This window comes from Coturnix japonica, chromosome 12, assembly GCF_054131305.1.
Source record: "Coturnix japonica strain WE chromosome 12, WE-NBRP24, whole genome shotgun sequence".
In the NCBI taxonomy this organism is placed as follows: Eukaryota; Metazoa; Chordata; class Aves; order Galliformes; family Phasianidae; genus Coturnix; species Coturnix japonica.
Genome location: NC_140674.1, coordinates 16,533,647 through 16,553,048, shown reverse-complemented (window position 1 = coordinate 16,553,048; position 19,402 = coordinate 16,533,647). Strand labels below are relative to the sequence as shown.

General features: G+C 43.5%; 1 protein-coding gene and 1 long non-coding RNA gene across 14 annotated transcripts in view; one reads left to right on the top strand and one right to left on the bottom strand.

The window, feature by feature from the left end:
* Positions 1-240: 240 nt before the first annotated feature.
* On the bottom strand, positions 241-3,532 carry LOC107318153 (uncharacterized). The gene is made up of 2 exons (XR_001557215.3): positions 2,908-3,532; positions 241-2,286 (listed from the first exon to the last, which is right to left on the bottom strand). It is a non-coding gene; the product is annotated as an uncharacterized LOC107318153 (long non-coding RNA).
* Positions 3,533-3,639: 107 nt separating this feature from the next.
* The window catches only part of FXR1 (FMR1 autosomal homolog 1), a 28,028-nt gene continuing 12,265 nt past the window's right edge, over positions 3,640-19,402 (top strand). For 5 of the 13 annotated variants that reach the window (XM_015871611.3, XM_015871609.3, XM_015871610.3 and 2 more), the window contains exons 1-6: positions 3,640-3,708; positions 12,382-12,434; positions 15,629-15,722; positions 17,017-17,088; positions 17,630-17,778; positions 18,413-18,506. In XM_015871611.3, the coding sequence (XP_015727097.1) occupies positions 3,658-3,708; positions 12,382-12,434; positions 15,629-15,722; positions 17,017-17,088; positions 17,630-17,778; positions 18,413-18,506 (513 nt within the window). In that variant the 5' untranslated portion in view covers positions 3,640-3,657. Of the gene's footprint in view, positions 3,709-5,724; positions 5,812-12,381; positions 12,435-15,628; positions 15,723-17,016; positions 17,089-17,629; positions 17,779-18,022; positions 18,061-18,412; positions 18,507-19,402 lie in introns of those variants that run through there. The other 8 variants (XM_085513228.1, XM_085513226.1, XM_085513227.1 and 5 more) reach the window with 3 other exon arrangements.

The window sequence follows — 19,402 nt, the reverse complement described above, 5'->3', positions numbered from 1 at the left end:
CACTTGAGTTCATTAAAATTTCAGTGAAGTGATTCTGCATTTTCTTTGCATTGTACCAGAATGAACATAGCGCACAACAGCAGGTGTTGTCTGCAGTTTCTCTTTGCTTTTAGAAGACATCAAGCTTTTAGCTGTACTTTGCTTACTTTCCTACACTGCTACTGACAAAAATAGGAACACTAGCCAAGCACTGGTAAGCCAGAAGTTCATCCAGTGTGAATAAAACCCAACGTTCATATGTTGTAATTCAGTGTAAATTTATTTTCACGTAGCGGTTTGTTGCCTAGACGTACATTGTCCTTTTGCTGAGCATGCGTATCTTGTGGGTTTTGAAGAAAAGAATCCTGAGTCATATTCACTCATCATGACTTCAGCATAAATACAGGGATTAGTCAAAAATGATTTTCTCTCAGCTTGGATTCTTGATGTTTTCTCTATGTAATTTAATTACTTTGGTGACAGTGCAGTAACGGGAGGCAGAGTGTAACCGTAAATGCCTACTGCATACTGTGAATTACGTACATGTTTTATCCCACTAAACAGAAGGAATTTTTAACCCTATATCTGTGGAACATTTTAAGTTCACCATGTCTAGACATAGAAAGATAATGTGAATGCTGTAAGCTGCAATACACACAAAATAAACCAGCTCCAAAAACTCTTCAAGATGATAAGAATGCTTATGTACAATAATAGGAACATTTACTATTAATCCTTTCTCTGATTTCTATACCAGGAGGTTTAAAACTGCACTACGTGAATATGTTTTTACATACACTCACTTAGCAACACCTTTTGTGGATCCTATTTTCAGAAGCGGTGTCTGCTTACAGCACTTGCAGATGTATCTGGGCATGGCACATGCGGTTCAGCTAACCTCCAGACAACTACTCATTCATCTGTAAAGGTCAGGAATGCATCTGTAAAAGGCTGCTGAAAACTGGGAGAAATTCCTGTTTATCTCAGTGTTCAAATAGTGCGAAAATTACAGCAAAGGGAAAAAATAAAAATAAAAATAAAAAATTAAAAAAGAAACAAAAGCAAAAACCCAAAGCTTTCCTTTTTTTATATATAACAAAACACTGGCCCTTTATACAGCTACAGCCCAAGAAGACAATATGACTTAAGACCATGTGCCTTAATATGAGCTTTGGGCAATGAAAAGATTAGAAGCCCTGATTTAATTGCACGGTTCTACTGGAGCTGAATTGACATGACTCCAATACTTACCACATTATGAGGAACAAAGACAATATGCACGTAAACAAGTAAACCCCACACACTTGAAGCATGTTACTTTTCAAAAGAACTCCTGCCAAGACTACTGCTGAGTTGTGAGGTACTTTTACCATTTGGTAAAATATGAGAGGCCAATATGAACTTATAATATCTTTTAAGTACTCATCTGTGTGGCCTGTCTCCACTGGGCATGAGGGATGCGTGGCCATTTACAGAGGATCTGAGCGCTGCCAGTTCCTAAACTAAGTTTGTTAGTCTGAATGGATGTCTCTCACAGGTAGCAGCTTTCTGCCAAAATTTCGTAATCAACAACTAAATGAAAGAGGTTTTTACCCACTTAAAGGTGAACCTCGGTTTCTTTTTACAATTATCTTATATTTTTGTGACACCAGCTGCTAAGTGTCAGCATTTTTGCCTCATTGAATAGAATGGAAAACCTGGATTACTACACTCTGGGTTTGCAAATGGTGAAAGTGTGAATTTATTTGACCTTTATTTTTGCCCCTTTTTTTAAATCACAAGAGAACTTCTGTTGCTGAGGTTTTACTTTATGGAAAGATAAAGAATATGTCCAGTAAAACAAAGCAGTACTCCTTGCTTGGGTTACAGCAAAGACAGTAAACTTAATTTACATAGAAATAACTCATTAGTTGAAATGACTAGGGAAAAAAAGGCGCAATAAAGTTATCAGCCTACTAATTGGTTAAGAGGGCTATCAATTTGTGTATCTCTCCATACCCAAATACAGCTTCGTTTGTAAGACCGCTGTGCTGAGGAATTAAGTTGTTGATTCCATAGTTGTCTCAGTCCTGCCTGGAGTCCTACCTTTGGCTCAAACATATGTGTAACGTTCTCATGTCACAAGGGTCTGAGAATGACAGCTCTGTTCTCACCTTCAGTTTCACAGACAGTGGGATGTCCAGGAATGAATTTCTACCATACTGTACCACAGCCAATCTCTAATTTAAAACTGCTGGTGACACAAGTCTGCAGGCTTTTGGAAAAGGTTGTAAGTTGCCAATATCAGAGAACTCTGCGTTGTTGTAACTGAGGAGATAAAAGATTCTCCCTTTTAATATTTCAGTAAATAATTTAATTTAGTAGTTGCTTCTAATTTACATTAAGTGAAAACTCAGGCTCAGAACTTCACTGTCTCCCACCCAGATGTTGTGTTTCAAACCATCATGGCCCACAACCTCTTAACAACTCCCTTCTACCTCCATTTTCATGCAGCAATCTGCCTCAGTATTAGTCTGTAAATAACCCTGCCCCTGTCACTGCTGCCACGTGCGTACTTTCAGAAAAACAAATGTTATCAGGCAAATTCTGGATGCAGATTGCTTTGGCACCAGCCAGTTCTCCTTATCATTAATGACCAGAACCGTCCTCTGCACTGCACAAATGGACACCCAGCCACCTCACGCAGCTCTAACATTGTGCTGTTGGTTGGTTGTTTTTCTCTATGTGTCCTGTTTGGACTCCTGGGGACGGCCCGGGCACAAGTGACAGCACAAATTGCAGGGCATTTCTAAGGATTTAAGTAGTGTTTATAATCAAAGGAACCCTGCAACATCCCTATGGAACAACTATGATGCAATAGTGAGAATATCTGGGCACACAGGATGGGAAAAGAGTAGATAATAGAATTGCATTTTGTCTTAGCATTACCTCATACCCAAACAAAGATGGCAGCCAGAGTGGACAAAGTGTGTTGTCCTCTGGAAGCAGCAGAGCCTGTCGGTTCATTTATTGTTGTTCTTATCCCCCAGTAATTTCTGGATCGTTTTCCTTCATGTTTCCCACAGCTCCGTGCTGCCTTAGCTGCACCCATCTCCACATCTCCCAAACCCAACCCACTCCCGGGCCACACGGTGCTAAACGGCAGCTCACGATGGCGGCTTAGCGGGGCCACCCAAGCCGAGCGGATTGAAGGTGTCATTATCAATATTTAAAACCACTGCAAAAAAAGATGCATTTGGCAGGCACAGCCTGCTATCCAGCCCTGCATGACTAAGCTACCGCACAGCGCTGAGCTCATGGCTCAATATGGGACTGATTCTGCGGTGAGGGATACACCAGCAGCCGTTTATACGTGTATATCGATGAGCCGGAGCTCGTTCCCAGCAGGACACGAAGCCAAACACCGCATTACTCCCGCAGCGCCCACCGCCACCCGCGCGGCACGAACCGCCACCGCCGCCATTTGCGCATCGCGGCGGCTCCAGGGCGGGGCTGCGGAGCCACCTGCGGCCCGCAGGGAACGCCCCGCTCCGGCCGATCCCGGCAGCCCCGGGCGCGCAGTGGGCGGAGCGGGAGCGGCCCCGGGGGGCGGGCGGAGGGGGAGGGGAGCCCGGGCAGCGCTCCCCCCCGTGGTGACAGTTTCTAGAAGCACGTCCCGCCGTCCTTTGCGCCCGCAACATGGAGGAGCTGACGGTGGAAGTGCGCGGCTCCAATGGGGCCTTCTACAAGGTACGGGCGCCAGGCGGGGCTGGAGCCGTGCGGGGCTCTGCGTGTTGTGCTGGGGGACGGGAGCGGGGGGCGGCCGGGAACGGAGCCTCCGAGATGGGCCGGGAGGGGGGGGCGGCGTGGGGGTGTCGGGGTGTGGCGGTGTATGGCGGTGTATGGCGGTGTATGGCGGTGTATGGCGGTGTATGGCGGTGTATGGCGGTGTATGGCGGTGTATGGCGGGGTATGGCGGTGTGTGGCGGTGTGTGGCGGTGTATGGCGGTGTATGGCGGGGTATGGCGGTGTATGGCGGGGTATGGCGGGGTATGGCGGGGTATGGCGGTGCTGTGAGGCGGTGAGGGGCTCCGCTGAGGGGAAGGAGCCGCGGGGAGGGGCGGGGGTTGTGTGGGGGTTGGGTTGTGTGGGGGTTCTGCGGTGCTGGGGGTGGGGGGGAAGCGGGGACCGCGGGTGGGGTTTGGGGCTGAATGGGGGGAACGGAGCCAGAAATAATGTCTTCTAGAATATCTGAAATAATTCTGTAACGATTTCGGGTTTATTTATGTCATCAGAAGGCTTCCTTCGCCATCAGCCTCCCCGGAATGCCGGGTTGGTACGGGATCCGTGCTCCGTGCCCTCAGCTGTGCCCGTCACTCATTGCCCTCAGCCCGGGGCAGTCGTTAACGCTCCGCTCTTTTTATGGCCACAGCCGCTGTTTGGTTCCCGCAGCATTGTGCTGCTCAGCCCTGCGCTCACACCGGGACCCGCCGGCGCGGGGCGGGACTGAGCGCGGCGCTGCTCGGGGCCGGGGGGCGGCCCTCACTGCCTCCCATTTTCCTGCTCGCATCTGTGGGATCGGGCTGGGAGTCGTTGGGAATCCGAGTGATTGGGGCGGGCAGGGGATTGTGAGCAGCTGAATGCAGGAGTCGGGGCCGGGTGCTTCGGGTTTTTGCTGTTTTGCAACTGGCTGTCTATTAAAAGAGACAAATAGGAGATAATCTTAGGAGGAAGGAATGTAATGAGATAAGCTCCGTGCCCTTGCTAGGTGCTTCTCTTCGTTCTTTTTGCCAAAATCCATAGATAATAAATGTTGCATATCAGATACGTTTTTAGGAGCATTACAAATAACCACGCAGAAACCCACATCAAAATCACCTGTATTTTGAACACAGCTTGCCAAAAAACAACGTTGATTATTTTTCCTGCCCATTAGGAAACATGGAATTTGGAGACACCCTTCTTAGCTTTTCCATTTGCTGCCCTATGGTCTTGGGCAAAGAATGAAGCATGTGCTGGTTCTTTCTTCTGCTTCAGGGGAATGTGGGACTAATGGGAGCATTAGGAGGTGTGCTGAATTCCTGGAGCTGTGTGTACAGCATTTATTGCAATAAGCCTGATTTAAATTCTGCAATAATGACGTCTCCTGAGTCAGTGCGAATTGTCAGGCTCGGATTAGCCCCATCATGTGTTCAACCCTCTGGATGGTGGCAAACGAGCAGAAGTTTTGCTTCAAAATGTCATTATTTCAGACCAGCTAAACGGGGATTAGGCCCAATGTTGAAAGCCTTTTGCTTCTTGGGGAGTGGGCAGGTTAGGTTGCTTGGGCCTGTAGAAGCCCCAGCTCTAAACAGTCACTGTGGTGCACAAAATCCATCCCGAAACACAATAGACGCAAGTAGAAAAGTGATTTTAAAACACTTTTTTTTTTGAAATCTGAGCGTCTGGCTCCATTTTGTGAGTCCTAGAGGTGAGGTTATGCCTGTGCTGTGGGACTGAGTAGCGCTACTAGGAGCTGCTGTGTAAAGCTTGGGAAGAAAAGGAGGAAGGGATGTCAGCCTCATGTAGAAAGTGCTCACCGAGGATTGGTGTTGACATTTGTAAGACTATAAGAGGGGATAACGTTTGAAGTTTGCGCTCAGAACAGTCTGAATTTAGATTCATTATCACAACATTCCTCCTGGTAAATGACGTGAGAGGGATCCTGCTATGCCAGCAGAGATAAAGACCAAAGGAATTATGTAAACTATTACACGATGGTTTTTCTAATTGGTTGTTAATATGGTCTGCAACTCAGCTGTAGTAGCAGTAGTGATTGCATCTGTTGGAGTGGTTACTGCAGGTATGACCATGGTGGGTAAAACTGGGATTGCTATCAACTAATAAGAAAAATTATGCTCTTTATTAAAATACATGAAGAATAAGAATGTTTTTTCTTGATGCATGTATTAGTGGAAAGTAACCGTGGTTGTGGTAGACATCAAGTAAGATTCTTTTGTTCTGTCTAAAAAGAAATGGTATGTTTTAAGCTGAACCTTTTGTTATGTATCTCCAGACATGATTTCATGTTTTCTTTCTCCTTTGCTTCAAATGAATATTCCAATCCAGAGGACAGAACAGCATTTCTTTTGCATCTTACCCCAAGTTCTCCAGCATTAGACAGCAGAGCACGTTCAGCCAATCCCTGCAGCTCAGCACACTGCGTCTGTTGGTGTTACTCATCTGTTGTCTGAGCCCCATCAGTGCCATCTTTAATCTAAAGGAGTTGTGCTCTCATGGAAAGGACGAGGTTTGTGTGGTGGAACAGCTGGAGAATGGGGTGACAAACCATGTTAGTTAACAATTGCAGCTGCTAAAGGCATGTTGATCCTGACCTCAGGAGGGCTGATGGGACATACTTGAGTTCTACATTGCGGGTAGATCTATTTTCTTTGAGGCATCAGAGCAGACTTCATTAGTTTGTTGGATGTTTGGTTTTTTTTCAGTATGAAATGACCAAACATGGGTGGAATTCTTTGGGCTCAGACTGGGTTGGAGAGAGTAAAGCTTGAGTGCTCCCAGTCCTGTCTTGGCTTGACTGCAGTGTTCTCAGGCTGATGGTTTTCTGCTGTGCTGTCACACAGATGTAGATCACTGAGTCCCAGAATTAGGGACTGTTTGGAAGGGACATCTGGGTCTGTCTGGTTCAACCCATGCTTAAGCAGAGCCGCCTGGGTAGAGCACAGCGCTCTGCACCACATCCCAGCAGCTTTTGGAGATCTCCATGGAGGATTTTTCATACCCTGTGGGCAGCCTGTGTCAGTGCTCCATTACTCACAGAGGCAAAGAGGTGTTTCCTGGTATTGAGGGCATCCTCTTCTGCTCTGCCGTGTCCTCATTGCCCTGTGTTCTGTCAGCTGTGAGCTGTACATTGCCAAGAATGAAAGGAAAATTTAGTCTATATGCAAATGTGAGCCACGGTTCCACTTCTTGTTGTACGAGTTTGTGTGTCTGCATGAAATAAAATGATGCCAGAGTCCATAAGCTGAGCAGTAAATAGCTTATTGCACATGGAGCCTTTTGGGGACATCTGAGCAGCTGGAGATTCACTGCTTTCATTGCTGTAGGGATTTCCATCTACTAAAGAACAAACTCCGGTACGTGCCATGCCCTGGTAGTCTTCCCATTCTGCAGTAGGAGCTGCATTGAGATAAAAATGGCAGAAATGGGAAGTAGGCTTTGACTTTTCACCCTCAGCTGCCAGGTTCAGTAGCACATCCTTGGTGCCCATGGTAGGAGGTGTGGGTTTGGTAACAGGCCTGGCTGTAGCTCTGGGAGCAGGAGCTGAGCTGGGTGTTCAGATGGAGAGCAGCCTAAATGCTGCTGCAGGAGGAAATGATGGAAGAAGTGCAAGGTGTTTCTATGTGTACCATCACAGAATGACCCGGGTTGGAAGGGACCTCAAGGATCATGTAGTTCCAACCCCCCTGCCTGGCAGGGCCACCAAACATACAAATTTACCATGTCAGAGCACAGTGTGTAGTTCTGTGCAGAAACATATATCAATAAAAATGTAATGGTGTTTTGAAGTCCTAATGAGTAGCTTTGAAAACTTCATGAGATGTTTGTTTTTTAGCTTGACAGTAAAATAGGAAACTGTCATTAAGAGGCTTATGCGGGTGTTGGTGCCCAATTATTAGACCAGGAAGCACTACAGTAAGTAGAACGAGGGTGATTTTTTTTTTTTACTTTTGTGAAGGCTTCCACTGTCTCCTGATGGACAGCACTTACTTATTACATCTTGCCTTACTGAATGGGAAATCTCAGACATTTTAAGGTTGTTACTGATCTTGGAACTTGTGTGGACTGGTGCATGAACTGTCTCTAGTTGTTGCCATTGAAGAGTCATTGTCTTGTCTCTCTTAGGCTGATAAAAGGCAGACACTGCAGGCAGTGATTATTGATTCCTCACATACACAGTGCATGGAGGGCATCTTTCAGAAGTTTTGCCCTTTGGGAACGTGCACATGAAGAAAGCAGCATAAATAACCTGAGTCATTTAGACTTCATTCATCAGCCTAAACCAGGAGATTCAGTGCTGAGGCTCTTGTGTGACTCATGAGGACTCTTGAATTTACACATGAAAATGATGACTGTGAACAGAGATAAGTAGTAATGTCATAAATAAAACTGTGGTTGTTGGAATTGTAATAGGAGTTGAGTATTACTTCCTACCTGATGCCTGCTCGCAATGCACGGCCTCTGGTCTGTGAGCTGAGCATCTCCAATGGAAAGAGCACTTTGAAGATCAAACCACTGGGCTGAGCACCCTGATTGTTTACAAGCTTCCTGTGTTTGCTTTGATATTTCTGTATGGGGGTCAGGATGGAATAGTAATAATTAAGTAGGAGGCTTTGTATTTGTTATGCGAGACAGAGGTGTAGAACTGTTGGTTTAAAATACTAAAAGTCCTTGGTTCTGACAGGAGTGAAAGGACTGGTAATTGGATATAGGCTTCTTGACCTTTATGTCGGTGATTCAGGAGCACTCTGCAGTGCTGGATGCCAAGTGTTCACTGTTGGAGATGTGCTCAGCTGTGCCCGGTGCTCCCAGTGCAGCTCGTTGTGCAGTGGATGTGGTTCAGAAGCAGCACAGCATCTGTCTGTGCTGGGAAGGGATCCCTGCAGCCACACTGGCAGCACCTTCGTTTTAGGTTGGACTGCTGTGCTTGGGGTTGGCTGTTCTGAAAGCAGGTTGAAGAGTGATCTCAGATTGCATCTGACTATTAGATGGATTTTGTGACTGCGTGGAACTGGATGTAAAAAACAAATATGGGTGTGTATGTGTCCACAAGCACAGTTCACTGTGAGGGCACTTCAGTAAGTCTCGATCCGTTTATGGCATAAGCAGATCCTAATCCTAAATCCGTGTGCAGAACCCAGGTAAAAGGGGAAGACTCTGCGTGTGCTGCTCGTTGTGAGATGTGGAATTCCCAGCTGTGGTGGTTTTGGTGGCATGTGGTCTCTTTTTAGTATACTGCCCTTCTGTTCATACATGGTACAGTATTGCCTTGTGTTAACTTTGCTGGGTCTCAGATCCCAAATGCAGCTGGCAAGCACTGGCTGTGGCAGCTCTCAGCTTACAGGTGCTGGGAGTTGGTTCCTGCCCAGTGAGTGGCAGAGACAGGTCTGCATGGAGCGCTGCGATCTGCACACCATTAATAGTGTAGTACAGTAGAGTCCCTGCTGCCTCGTGAGCAGCTCTCAGCACATACATGGGCTTCCAGAGATGTGCTGAGTGACTGACATGAAGATCTGGATGGGCCAAAGCTGAGGTCTGGCAAGGTGAAGCTGCACATTAATTTTTCTTCTCATCAGCAACTTTGCGTGGTGTCAAACACATTAGGAAATGTTATGTGTGAGGTGGTTGCTCATACAACAGCATTGCTGCTTTTATGCCAGTATATTTGTTGGTGGTGCATGCTCTCCTGTTGGCTTGCTCTGCCTCTCTACCTGTGCAGAAGAGCTCTTGAGTTTAGGTATTGGCTTTGTCCATCTGTAGCCATTGCTTCTAAATTAAATGACAGTAAGAGCAACCTGTTTGGTTGAAGGAAAGTGAAGGTGTATAATCATTGAACCTGGCAAGAAATGGTTCTGATACAGTGTAAGACAGCAGGAATGCAAAGTCAGAATACAAATCTGTGTACGTAGGTTACCTTGGTGATAAAGAGCTCCTCGAAAATTCCTGTGTGAAAAACCATCTGGGGAAAAAAGAAAACTTGGTGTTCATCTGACCTCATCTAAAGAGACCCTTCGAAATGTGTAGTATGGAATGGGACTTTTAATGTAAAAAGTAAATCTGCTTCATTCAAAATATCTTAATTTCTCAAGTTTTGAGCAGAACTGTGAAGTGTTTTTTAAAAGAATTGACCATTGGAAAAAAAATGGCAGTAAATGTCATCATGTGTGTGAAATCTGTCTGGTTTTATCTCAGGTGATGGCTGATGATGCTCATAGCAGAGGCCAGGGCTATAGGTAGGAAATCAGAGAGGACTTCTGACTCTTCACAAATGGTTCCATATTTTGACACATTGCTTGGTGATAATAGCCAAGGAATTTATTGCAGAATGATTGAAAACCGGTATGAATTCTTCCTGGTGATGCTGCTCTGTGCCTCCCGCTGCTTCACTTCTGTTGCTGTAAGTGTTGCCTTCCTCCCCCGCTAGAAAGGAAACTGACCAGAAGAGGAGGAATTAAACCTTGGGATTTCTGAAAAACGTGATACTCCTTCAGTGTCCATCTTGTGTTCGTACAGCTGGACTCTGAGCAGACCTTTTTCAGGTTTATTTAGATACGGTTGTATTAAATGTTTTATTTGTCCTTTGTGACCTGAAGCAAATACCTGATAAATGTTGGCTTATCTCTTCTGAAGTATTTCTCATATGAGTGCTGTGTAGTAAAGAGTCAGAGCGTGCCAACTGGGAATGTTGCACTGATAGTGTATAGCAAACAGTGCATAGCAAACAGTGCATACCTGCACTCGTGGTGCTCCTGTGTGGCACAGCCAGTGCAGCCAGTGAGGGGCTGTTTGTGCCAAGGAGCTCCTGAAACTCACATGGTGACAGTGTAGATAAAATGCTGCCTGTAGTAAGGGTTTAAATCTCAGGTAAATATTGCTTGCTGCCACTAAGCTGGCATTGCAGCAGTGTTGGACCATGTAAACCTGGTCCGTGATGAGGGATTTTTCTTACATATTTTTAATGAAATTGGAATGACTTGCTGTAGAACAACATTGTTTCCTGCATTTTGTGTAGCTTTAACTTATCCCCATGCTGGTAAATAAAATGGAATGTCTGGTTATTTACAGATGCTAACTAACAAATGGTCCAACCAGTAACATGTTGTGTGCCTTTCGTGTTCTTTGCCTCATGAAGCAGACATGGCTTCAGTCTTCCTGTACAGAAACTTCACAGGAACTGGAAATCCCTGCATACCCGCGTGCTTTGCTGCCAACTGCCTCAGTTGCTTCTGTCTCTAAGGGCTTTTCCTTCCCTGCCTGGCAGTGGCAGGGTGGCCTTTAACAGGGTTTATTTCATTAGGAGCGCAATGGGTGGTTGAGCAAGGTGACTTTGGTTTCTGGTGGCCTGGTGTGTTCAGGATTACCCGGCTGTTTGTGCTACAAGTAGTTCCTTGCACTGCTGGCAGGTGTCTTGCGAGCAATGCTTAGGGAGCAGGCACTCAGGTTTCAAGTGAATGCTATCCTGCTATCCTTCACTGGTGTTGCACAAGTAGAGGTTTGGGTCCAAGAGGGTTCATTCCTTCGGCCCCTTGCAGCCAGCTGTCATGGAGGGCTCGTGCAGCGACTGTCAGGCACATGGAGCCCACGTTGAGGTGCTTTTTGCTGAGCTGACACGACAGGTCTGTGGGTGCTGTGCTCACACAGCTGACACTTCTTTGCCCTCCTCAGCTGGCAGGTTGCGAAGGGAATGTAATCCATTAAGCAGGTTTCCTGGAGCCCTTCTTAAGGAACTTACAGAACCGTCTTCTCATCTGAAACTGCAGATTCCTTCTCGGTCTTCTGTGCTTGGTCACATACCAGCACAGGAGTCATTAGAAAACCTTTCCTTATTTTGTTAATTTTTGTCGTCTTGTGCCTTTCTTCTGTTCCCTTGTGTTTGCAGCGTGCCTTCCTCCCCTGTCTACGAGATGGGGGGGGTCCTTAATTCCTGCATAGGTTTTGGAGTATAACTCTTTCCATCAGTTTGTTCTTTGTCTTCAGGTTTTTGACATAATCGCTGCACTGCTAAAAAGCCCTTTGTTTTTCAAAGGGAAGAAAAATGGGATTTTGCTGCAGTTGTTCCCAAGATCATAAAAATGTCACACGAAATAACATGAAACATCCTGTGATCTTTGCTTTTCTGTGAGGTGCAGTGGGTATTTGACTGCACACTATGATGACATAGTGAAGAGGCCATATAGCAGCCTTTGGTGCCAGGTTTTATCCATCCTTCAGGTCCTGCTGTTCTGAAGGGCAGTTGTTTGGGACTCTTATTTCTTTTTTTTTTTGCTTGTTTGTTTAAGAAATGAAAAATCAAACAGTGCTGTGCTCAGCTATTGGACCTTATTTTGGGATGGACTCCTTACCCTGGCACTGCAGCTTTCTCATTTTGCTTGTGTAAAGTACTTGTGCGTGCCTGTAAGGAAAACAGTAAACTTTGGAAGTGGTAATTCACTTGTAAATGTGTCTGTTACTTCAAATAGTCCACCTGGAACTAATTCTTAGAGCAGTGAGCTGAGAATGTGAAGCAGCCTCATCCATGCAGTGGGATTGTGTGGGAGCTTTCCTACATTCAGACCATTACAGCAGTGGTGGTTTCAGGCTGTGCTGAAATTGCTGCCCTGTTGTGATTCCACGTGTCTTACAACAACTTTGTTTTTGTTTCAGGGATTTATCAAAGATGTTCATGAGGATTCACTCACTGTTGTGTTTGAAAACAAGTAAGTATTTTATCTTAAAAATCATTTGTGTACTGTTGTGTTTGTTTTGACGTGAAGGGGAAGTAGACTTGGTTAGAAAGCTGGTTCTAGGAATACGGGTTCACTGTTGTATTCAGTTTCCGTGAACTGATTCCTGAAATAGCTGTGGTGTCAGAAGTCACAGAGTCAATTAAGCACTCCTTGACTTCTTATTTTGATATTTTAGTAACGCCTGTGGATGCAGTGGACAGATTTAGTTAGAAAGAAGTGGCAGCTGTCTATATTCTTAATACCTACAGCAAAGAAAGATGGAAAGTACTTGAGTAGCTCTGTTTCCTGAGCAGTTCTTTCTGTGTCTTACACGGGGAATGTGATCAGCACCATCGGCCAGAAAAAACAATACAAATACCCTGATGGAGTGACTTCTTTTAACAAGTGCAGGATATACATGCATAAAAAACCAACTTCCAGAAATGTGTCAGCTTTTGATGTGCAAGTGGTTCCTGAGCTGCCAGCACCAGCCTGCAGGTTCATCGCTCAGCCTTTCTGGAAGGAAGATGAGGAAGAGGCATAATAGTGGGAAGCTTGCTTGTATATATGCACAATATTGTATGAATGGTTTATGTAATTCTGAGATGTTTGTATGTGTATGTATGTGTAATGCCTGCATGAAAAAATCCTGGGGAAAAAATGATGATCCTGCTTTTTTACTCTGCAAATCCAGTCTTTCTTTCTAACCTGTTTTCTAGCTTTTCTTCTACAAAAATTGGTTAGAAGATGAAGTGGCAGCTGTAGCTAGGACTTCCTGGGGTGGTGATGGAAGCTCTTCATGGTGTTCTTAACACCCCAATCCTTCTCCATTCTCACTGTCCCCCACAGAACCCCACTGATCTGCTTCTTCATCCTCGTCTTGTTGATCTTCAGTTTCACATTCAACATCCACGTTACTTTTCTGTAAGAGTAGATGTTCTTTGCCTTCAAGGCACATGCTTTCACACCACGAGCCAACTGAGCTAAAGGAAGTGCCTGTAGTTCACAGCAGGTGTTTAATTATTGGCAAACATGTTTCTGCTGGTTTATATCCGTGTCATCAATGTGTTTTACTGACTGTGTGGCAGCAGCAACTTCATTCTGAAAAGGGTGATCTACAACAAAAGTTGAGTGCTTTGCTGACCAAAAATAGACCTTATCAGGAAGTATGTGCTACTCTAGTTGTGCCATGATGTAAATCGGATAAATTACCCTTTTTACTGAGTTAAATTCATAAGGGCTTTAATCAAATTGGAATTGGCTGGAGAGTAGCATCCGGAATGCGTTCTTCTGTTGTGATAGTGATCAGCACTTAGCAAAGTGAGTGTCTGCTAATGGCATTCAGTTCATATTTTCTGCTGTTGTTTACTGGTCCTTATCTATAGCTATCACAAGGTTCCCAAAGCTGGTGAACCAGCACCAACTGCCAGTGATGATTTTGCTGGTGAGTTGCTCCAGTTTTTGACTTCAGGCCATCAGAACTTTAAGTCATATTCTCAAAACCAAGCCTACTGTGTACATTTCTCCCTGTTTGTTATATATATATATCAAAATACCTTATAGCTGCAATGAGTGAGTCATTGCTGTACTGTCTCCTTACAGTAGATGGAGATCCTCCGGAGATGGAAGCAAAGCTGCTACATACAGCTCTTAAGATTGTCTTGGAGTGCCAAGGTCTCTTCAGTTGTTGCATCTCATTGTGGGCAGTCTGTAACTTCTCTAAGCTCCCACTTGCTGGATTCATAACCTGCAGTGCACAGCTGAAATTCTCAGGAGAGCTTTAAGCAGCTCAGTTGTTTACAGCAATTTGTATCCTGTTGTTCATTTATGATCATTGTGTTGACTGTTTCCAAATTGAACTTTTATATAGCTTGTAATCAAGGGGATGCATTTTGTTCTCAACTCTTACCATTATCCTTTGCATCTGTGAGAGTAATAACTTCATGAGGGGAGGAAAAAGGCAGTACACAGATCCCGAGGTTAGTGACCATTGCAGTTACAAGCATGATTAAATCACAAGAGATTTTTTTCCAACCTCCTTGACTGTTTTTCAGAGGTAAAAATGAGATTTAAGTGACGCTTCTTGACAAAAATACTTTCCATCTTCAACAAAAGCCATCCATAATGCTCCTTGTGCATTGGAGATGGTGTTTTTTCAAAGTTACCCTGTAGTTAGGAGAAAAGTGAACTGTACAGCCATGGCTGGGGCAAAACTGCAATAACCCTTTGGGTCTGTCTGTACCTGATGTGGTCTTGAGGGTGTTCATAAATGATTGATGTTGGAATACTTGGACAGGTACCACGTCCAAGTCCCTTGGATGTTGTAAGGTTTTTTGTTGTCATTGTTGGTGGCAGTGTTGGCTTTATTTTAGTCTATCTTCAGTTGGCATTTTGAGTTGAGAAACAGCTTCATGGCTTCCTGAGAGATTTATGGAGAATAAAGGAATTATAAGAGAATACTGAGGACATCAGTTACTCTACAAGACTTCATAAATACATCTGAAATGTACAGCTCTACAAATAAGAAGCCTTGCAGAACCAAATACAGAAAAATAAGTAGCCTTTCTGTACAAGAAGTTAGCTTATTAATTTGACATGCATAGTAGTAATCAGTATTAGTAGGCAGTTGTGTTTTGAAATGAATCTCTTTGCCAGACTCCTGTTGGAGATTGCTTGAAATAGTTGTAGATAAAATCCTAAAGTTTTATTAGGAAACACAGTTGGATTTTCCTGGAATGCTTACAAACTGATAGTAAGTAGTTACAATGGTGAGTGCCAATGGGATTGTCAGTGTTAAAATGCTGAAAAAATGGACAAACCTCAAGGTGGATCACAAGGATGAATTTGCACATTCCCAAGGCTGTCATGGAGCAGCACACATCTCAGTATGGCATCTGATCTTGTGGAGGGTTTATAAAATCAATTCAGTGGAAACAGTCCATTGAACTTTCTTTTGAAGTTAACTGAAGAAGTGTTCTGGTACTACATATCCTCCCAGCTATGTTTTTGTATTGACAGCATTGTTTTGCAACTTTGCTTTTGAAGATTGCTTCCTGGGAATGAAGAAACAGGCTTGATAATATGAAATGAGTGAGAGTTAACTAAACTTAGAGTTCTAACAATAAAGACTTTAAGAAAACAACAGAAAAATTCTGGAACTGATGTGTAATCTCTTCAACTTTCAGTTGGCAGCCAGAGCGCCAGGTACCCTTTAATGAAGTCAGATTACCTCCACCTCCTGATATCAAGAAGGAAATTGGTGAAGGAGATGAAGTGGAGGTGAGTTGATCCAGATGTTGGCTAATGAGCTGTTCTGTTACATAACTGAGCGTCTCTTCGAGATGATGGTGATTATAAGTAGATTAGTGGGGAATGAAAATGGAGTGTGTCTCAAGTAATGGATTTATTAAGCTGGTAAATAAAAAACATTTGTGTTCTCTTAGCGCTTTGAAAGACAGCAGGTTTTGCTTGCAGAGAAGCTGTCTGAAATTAAGGGGTCTTTTTTTTCTCAGAAAATTACCAGTGGAACTTGATTTTCATCTAAAATTTGAAATAGAGCTCAGTATTTTAAGAGATGAAAACCAAACTTGCTAATTCTCAGTTCTCATGAGAACTGCTGGAGATTTTTAGCTATGAAAGTTTAAATATGTCTCAATAACCTGGGTTTCAGTCAGAGTGAAATATCTTGTCTGTAAATATCTTGGAGGGAACAGTGTGTATTAGCTGTTCTATGGAGAAGCAGTGTTAACAAGAAATCACACATTACACCGGGACATTATAAGGTGTGTGTTGTGTCCCTGGTGTGCCATAGTAGTTTCAGCGATTGCCACGGTTGAACGTCCTGTCTTTCTTGTCATTGAAGTCGCGTATCTTTAAGATGCTGTTACAGTTTGGGGCAAATAATGTAAGAAATGCTGCCTGTGTGTGTTTGATATTTCTATTTTTATTCAAAATACATGGAACCCCTTGGTTTTGTTAGAGGTTAATCTCAAGGCATTTTTTACCTCAGACTTCTTCAGTTAACTTAAATTTCTTGTTTAGTCTGCATACAAATGATTAGAAGACCAGGAAAACCAGAAAGCTTTGGATAGCACTGGTTCTGTATTTGGTCTTGTACTGTTAGTAGTGTTTGTTAAATAAAAATATGTGGTTGTTTGTGAAGTCTTAAGTTTGTCAAATTATCCAAAGGCAAAATAAAACCTTAATTTTGGAGTTCCTTCTGTATGAGAATCTTTGGTGTTAAGAGAGTCTTTAAGTTTAGTGAGGAATCACCACTGAATTAAGTGTTTTCTTAAGGCTTTGTGTCCCTCTAGCAATTTCTGTTGTATAGTTGGTGAAATATAGAAAGGAAATCTGTCAATGATCCTTGCAAAGTAATGAGAACTTGTGCAAGAAGCACAAAGTAATATTATTGAAGGCAAAAGATATTTCTGAGCAGCATACTGTTCCATTGTAATGAGAACTAGAGGAGTTGAGATGCTCCTCTCTGATCATAAATGTAGGCAACTCAATTATGTCTGTCCGTGCTTTAAATATTGTTTTTTCACTTGTGTTTAACTGCTTTTGTTTTCAGGTTTATTCTAGAGCAAACGATCAAGAGCCTTGTGGTTGGTGGCTGGCAAAAGTTCGAATGATGAAAGGAGAGGTAAACTCCTTACTGCTGCTTTCATGCTGCTTTGTTAGATAAAGTAAATACAAAAGTTCTTTATAATGCAAAAGATGAAGAAACTACCAGTAGAAAAGTATGACAGGACAGATTTTTAAGCTGAGATCACTTTGAAATGACCCATGCTGTGTTTATACAACTGGGAGTGTGTTTTTATAGCTGAGCAGCACATTCTGATTATTAGTAATTAAAGTGCATGGAGAACTGTATGCATGCATGCTGTACATGGCTTCCAAAAATCCTTCTTTGTGAACTGAAGTTGGCTCTAAGAAATAATAAAGTAATAAGTCTCAGTTGTGATTATGATCACTGTTCAGACTGCAAATCTAATTCTAGTAGTTCAGCACTCTCTATCTACAAACGTGCTTTGATAGTGGTTCTGTTTGTACCTACATTTCAATTGAGTGTAGTGGAAAAACAGTGGTTTAGTTGGTTTGTTTTTGCACGTGCAGAACTTGTTTTACTTTTGGCTTTCGTGGTTACTGAAGTTACCATTCAGAAAAAAACAATTCTTCCATAGTTCTACGTCATTGAGTATGCTGCTTGTGATGCCACTTACAATGAAATTGTGACTTACGAAAGGCTCCGACCTGTGAATCAAAATAAAACTGTCAAAAAGAACACGTTTTTCAAGTGCACGGTGGATGTTCCTGAAGATCTGAGAGATGCGTGAGTAGTTATGTGTATTTTAATAATAAGGCAATTCTTTTAATGGAAAGAATTTGAGTGGGGGTGGAGTTGGGATGTTATTTTTGAGGGTCATGTGCAGCTCCATTAGGAATCATAAGGGTGGCTGTGGCTGCTGTAGCTGAGTTTGAATTTACTGGCTGGGGTCTCTGCTGAGGGCTTGGGCTGGAGACAGAAAGCAGATGCTCAGGTGGGATCTTCAAGTCATGCTTCAGGCTTATGTAGCTGATGAACTCACAGCATGTCTCTGGCTCTGAGAGATGCCTCACGGAGAAATAAACTCTGGCAGCACAGAAAGAGAGAACTGAACGTTCTTCACTATAAACTAGTAAAACATTCTGGGATCTGGTTTTATTATTACATGGTCAAAAAGTGATAGGACAAGGGGAATTAGATTAGGTGCTGGGAGGAAATTCTTCGCTCAGAGGACGATGAGGCACTGACTGAAGCCTCCCAGAGCTGTGGGTGCCTGGTCTGGGTCCGGTGGGTGCCATCACTGCCCATGGCTGAGGGAATGGAACTGCATGATCCTTAAAGGTCCCTTCCAACCCGGGTCATTCTGTTACTCTTTTTTGTTTTGATGCAACTTCTTAAGACAAGTCATTTATCTCTTTAGATGCGCTAATGAAAATGCACATAAAGATTTCAAGAAAGCTGTCGGAGCATGTAGAATTTTCTATCATGCTGAAACTGCTCAGCTAATAATACTTGTAAGTAACTATTTTTGTGTGAATGTTGCATGAATTTCATTACATCTGTATGGTAGTGCTGTAACCGTCTGTACATTTCTATGGATTGCGGTCTAACTTCAAGAGCTGTGTAAGCTGTGAGCAGTTTAATATATGCAGATGTGTAGATGTATGGGGGCAGGCCTTTGGAGGGGGTTCTAAGTTCTGCTCTGCAGTTAGCCTAAATTTAGGAACAGCTTTCAGGTATGGACGACAATCATAACAGACTGAGGGCTGCTTCACTGTTTGGTGTGGATTGCTCAAAGCTAACTAGCTTACTCTGCTTGAGAGCAGTAGGTTCCACCTGTGCAGTATTACACTCCGTGCTTTGACCCACAACTGGGTTTCCAGATGAAGAGCTGCATCAGCTCACATCACAAAAGCCAGGGTGTGAACTGGCAGGTGGGTAGTGCGGATTAGCAGGAAGCCCAGAGCCTGAATCATAGGGAGGGACCAAACTCAATACTATGTAGACTAAGGGAGCTTTTGCAAAAACAGCTTAGTTGGCCTTTTCAAATGTGAAATTTCTTTACAAGCAAAGCCATTCAGGAATTCTTCACTTAGATTTTTCTGTGTTTGCTTTGTTTTTCTACATAGACTTTTCCTGATGCTAGTTTCTCTGCATGTTTGCTTATTTAATCGTATCCAGTTGAATCAGACCAGGGAGTCAATGAGTGATGAGTATAATATGGTAGAATAACATTTCATTTGGTTTGGAACATCAAAGGCAAGGAACTACCGTGTAGATGGCAACAAGACTTCTAGTGTTAAACATAATGTGAGTTAGTAAAGATAGTGTGGGATTTTTCATTCTTTGTTTTGTGGAAGAATAATGTCTATGGACGTTTCCATGTGCTGGAAGTGTAGCTTACATTTAC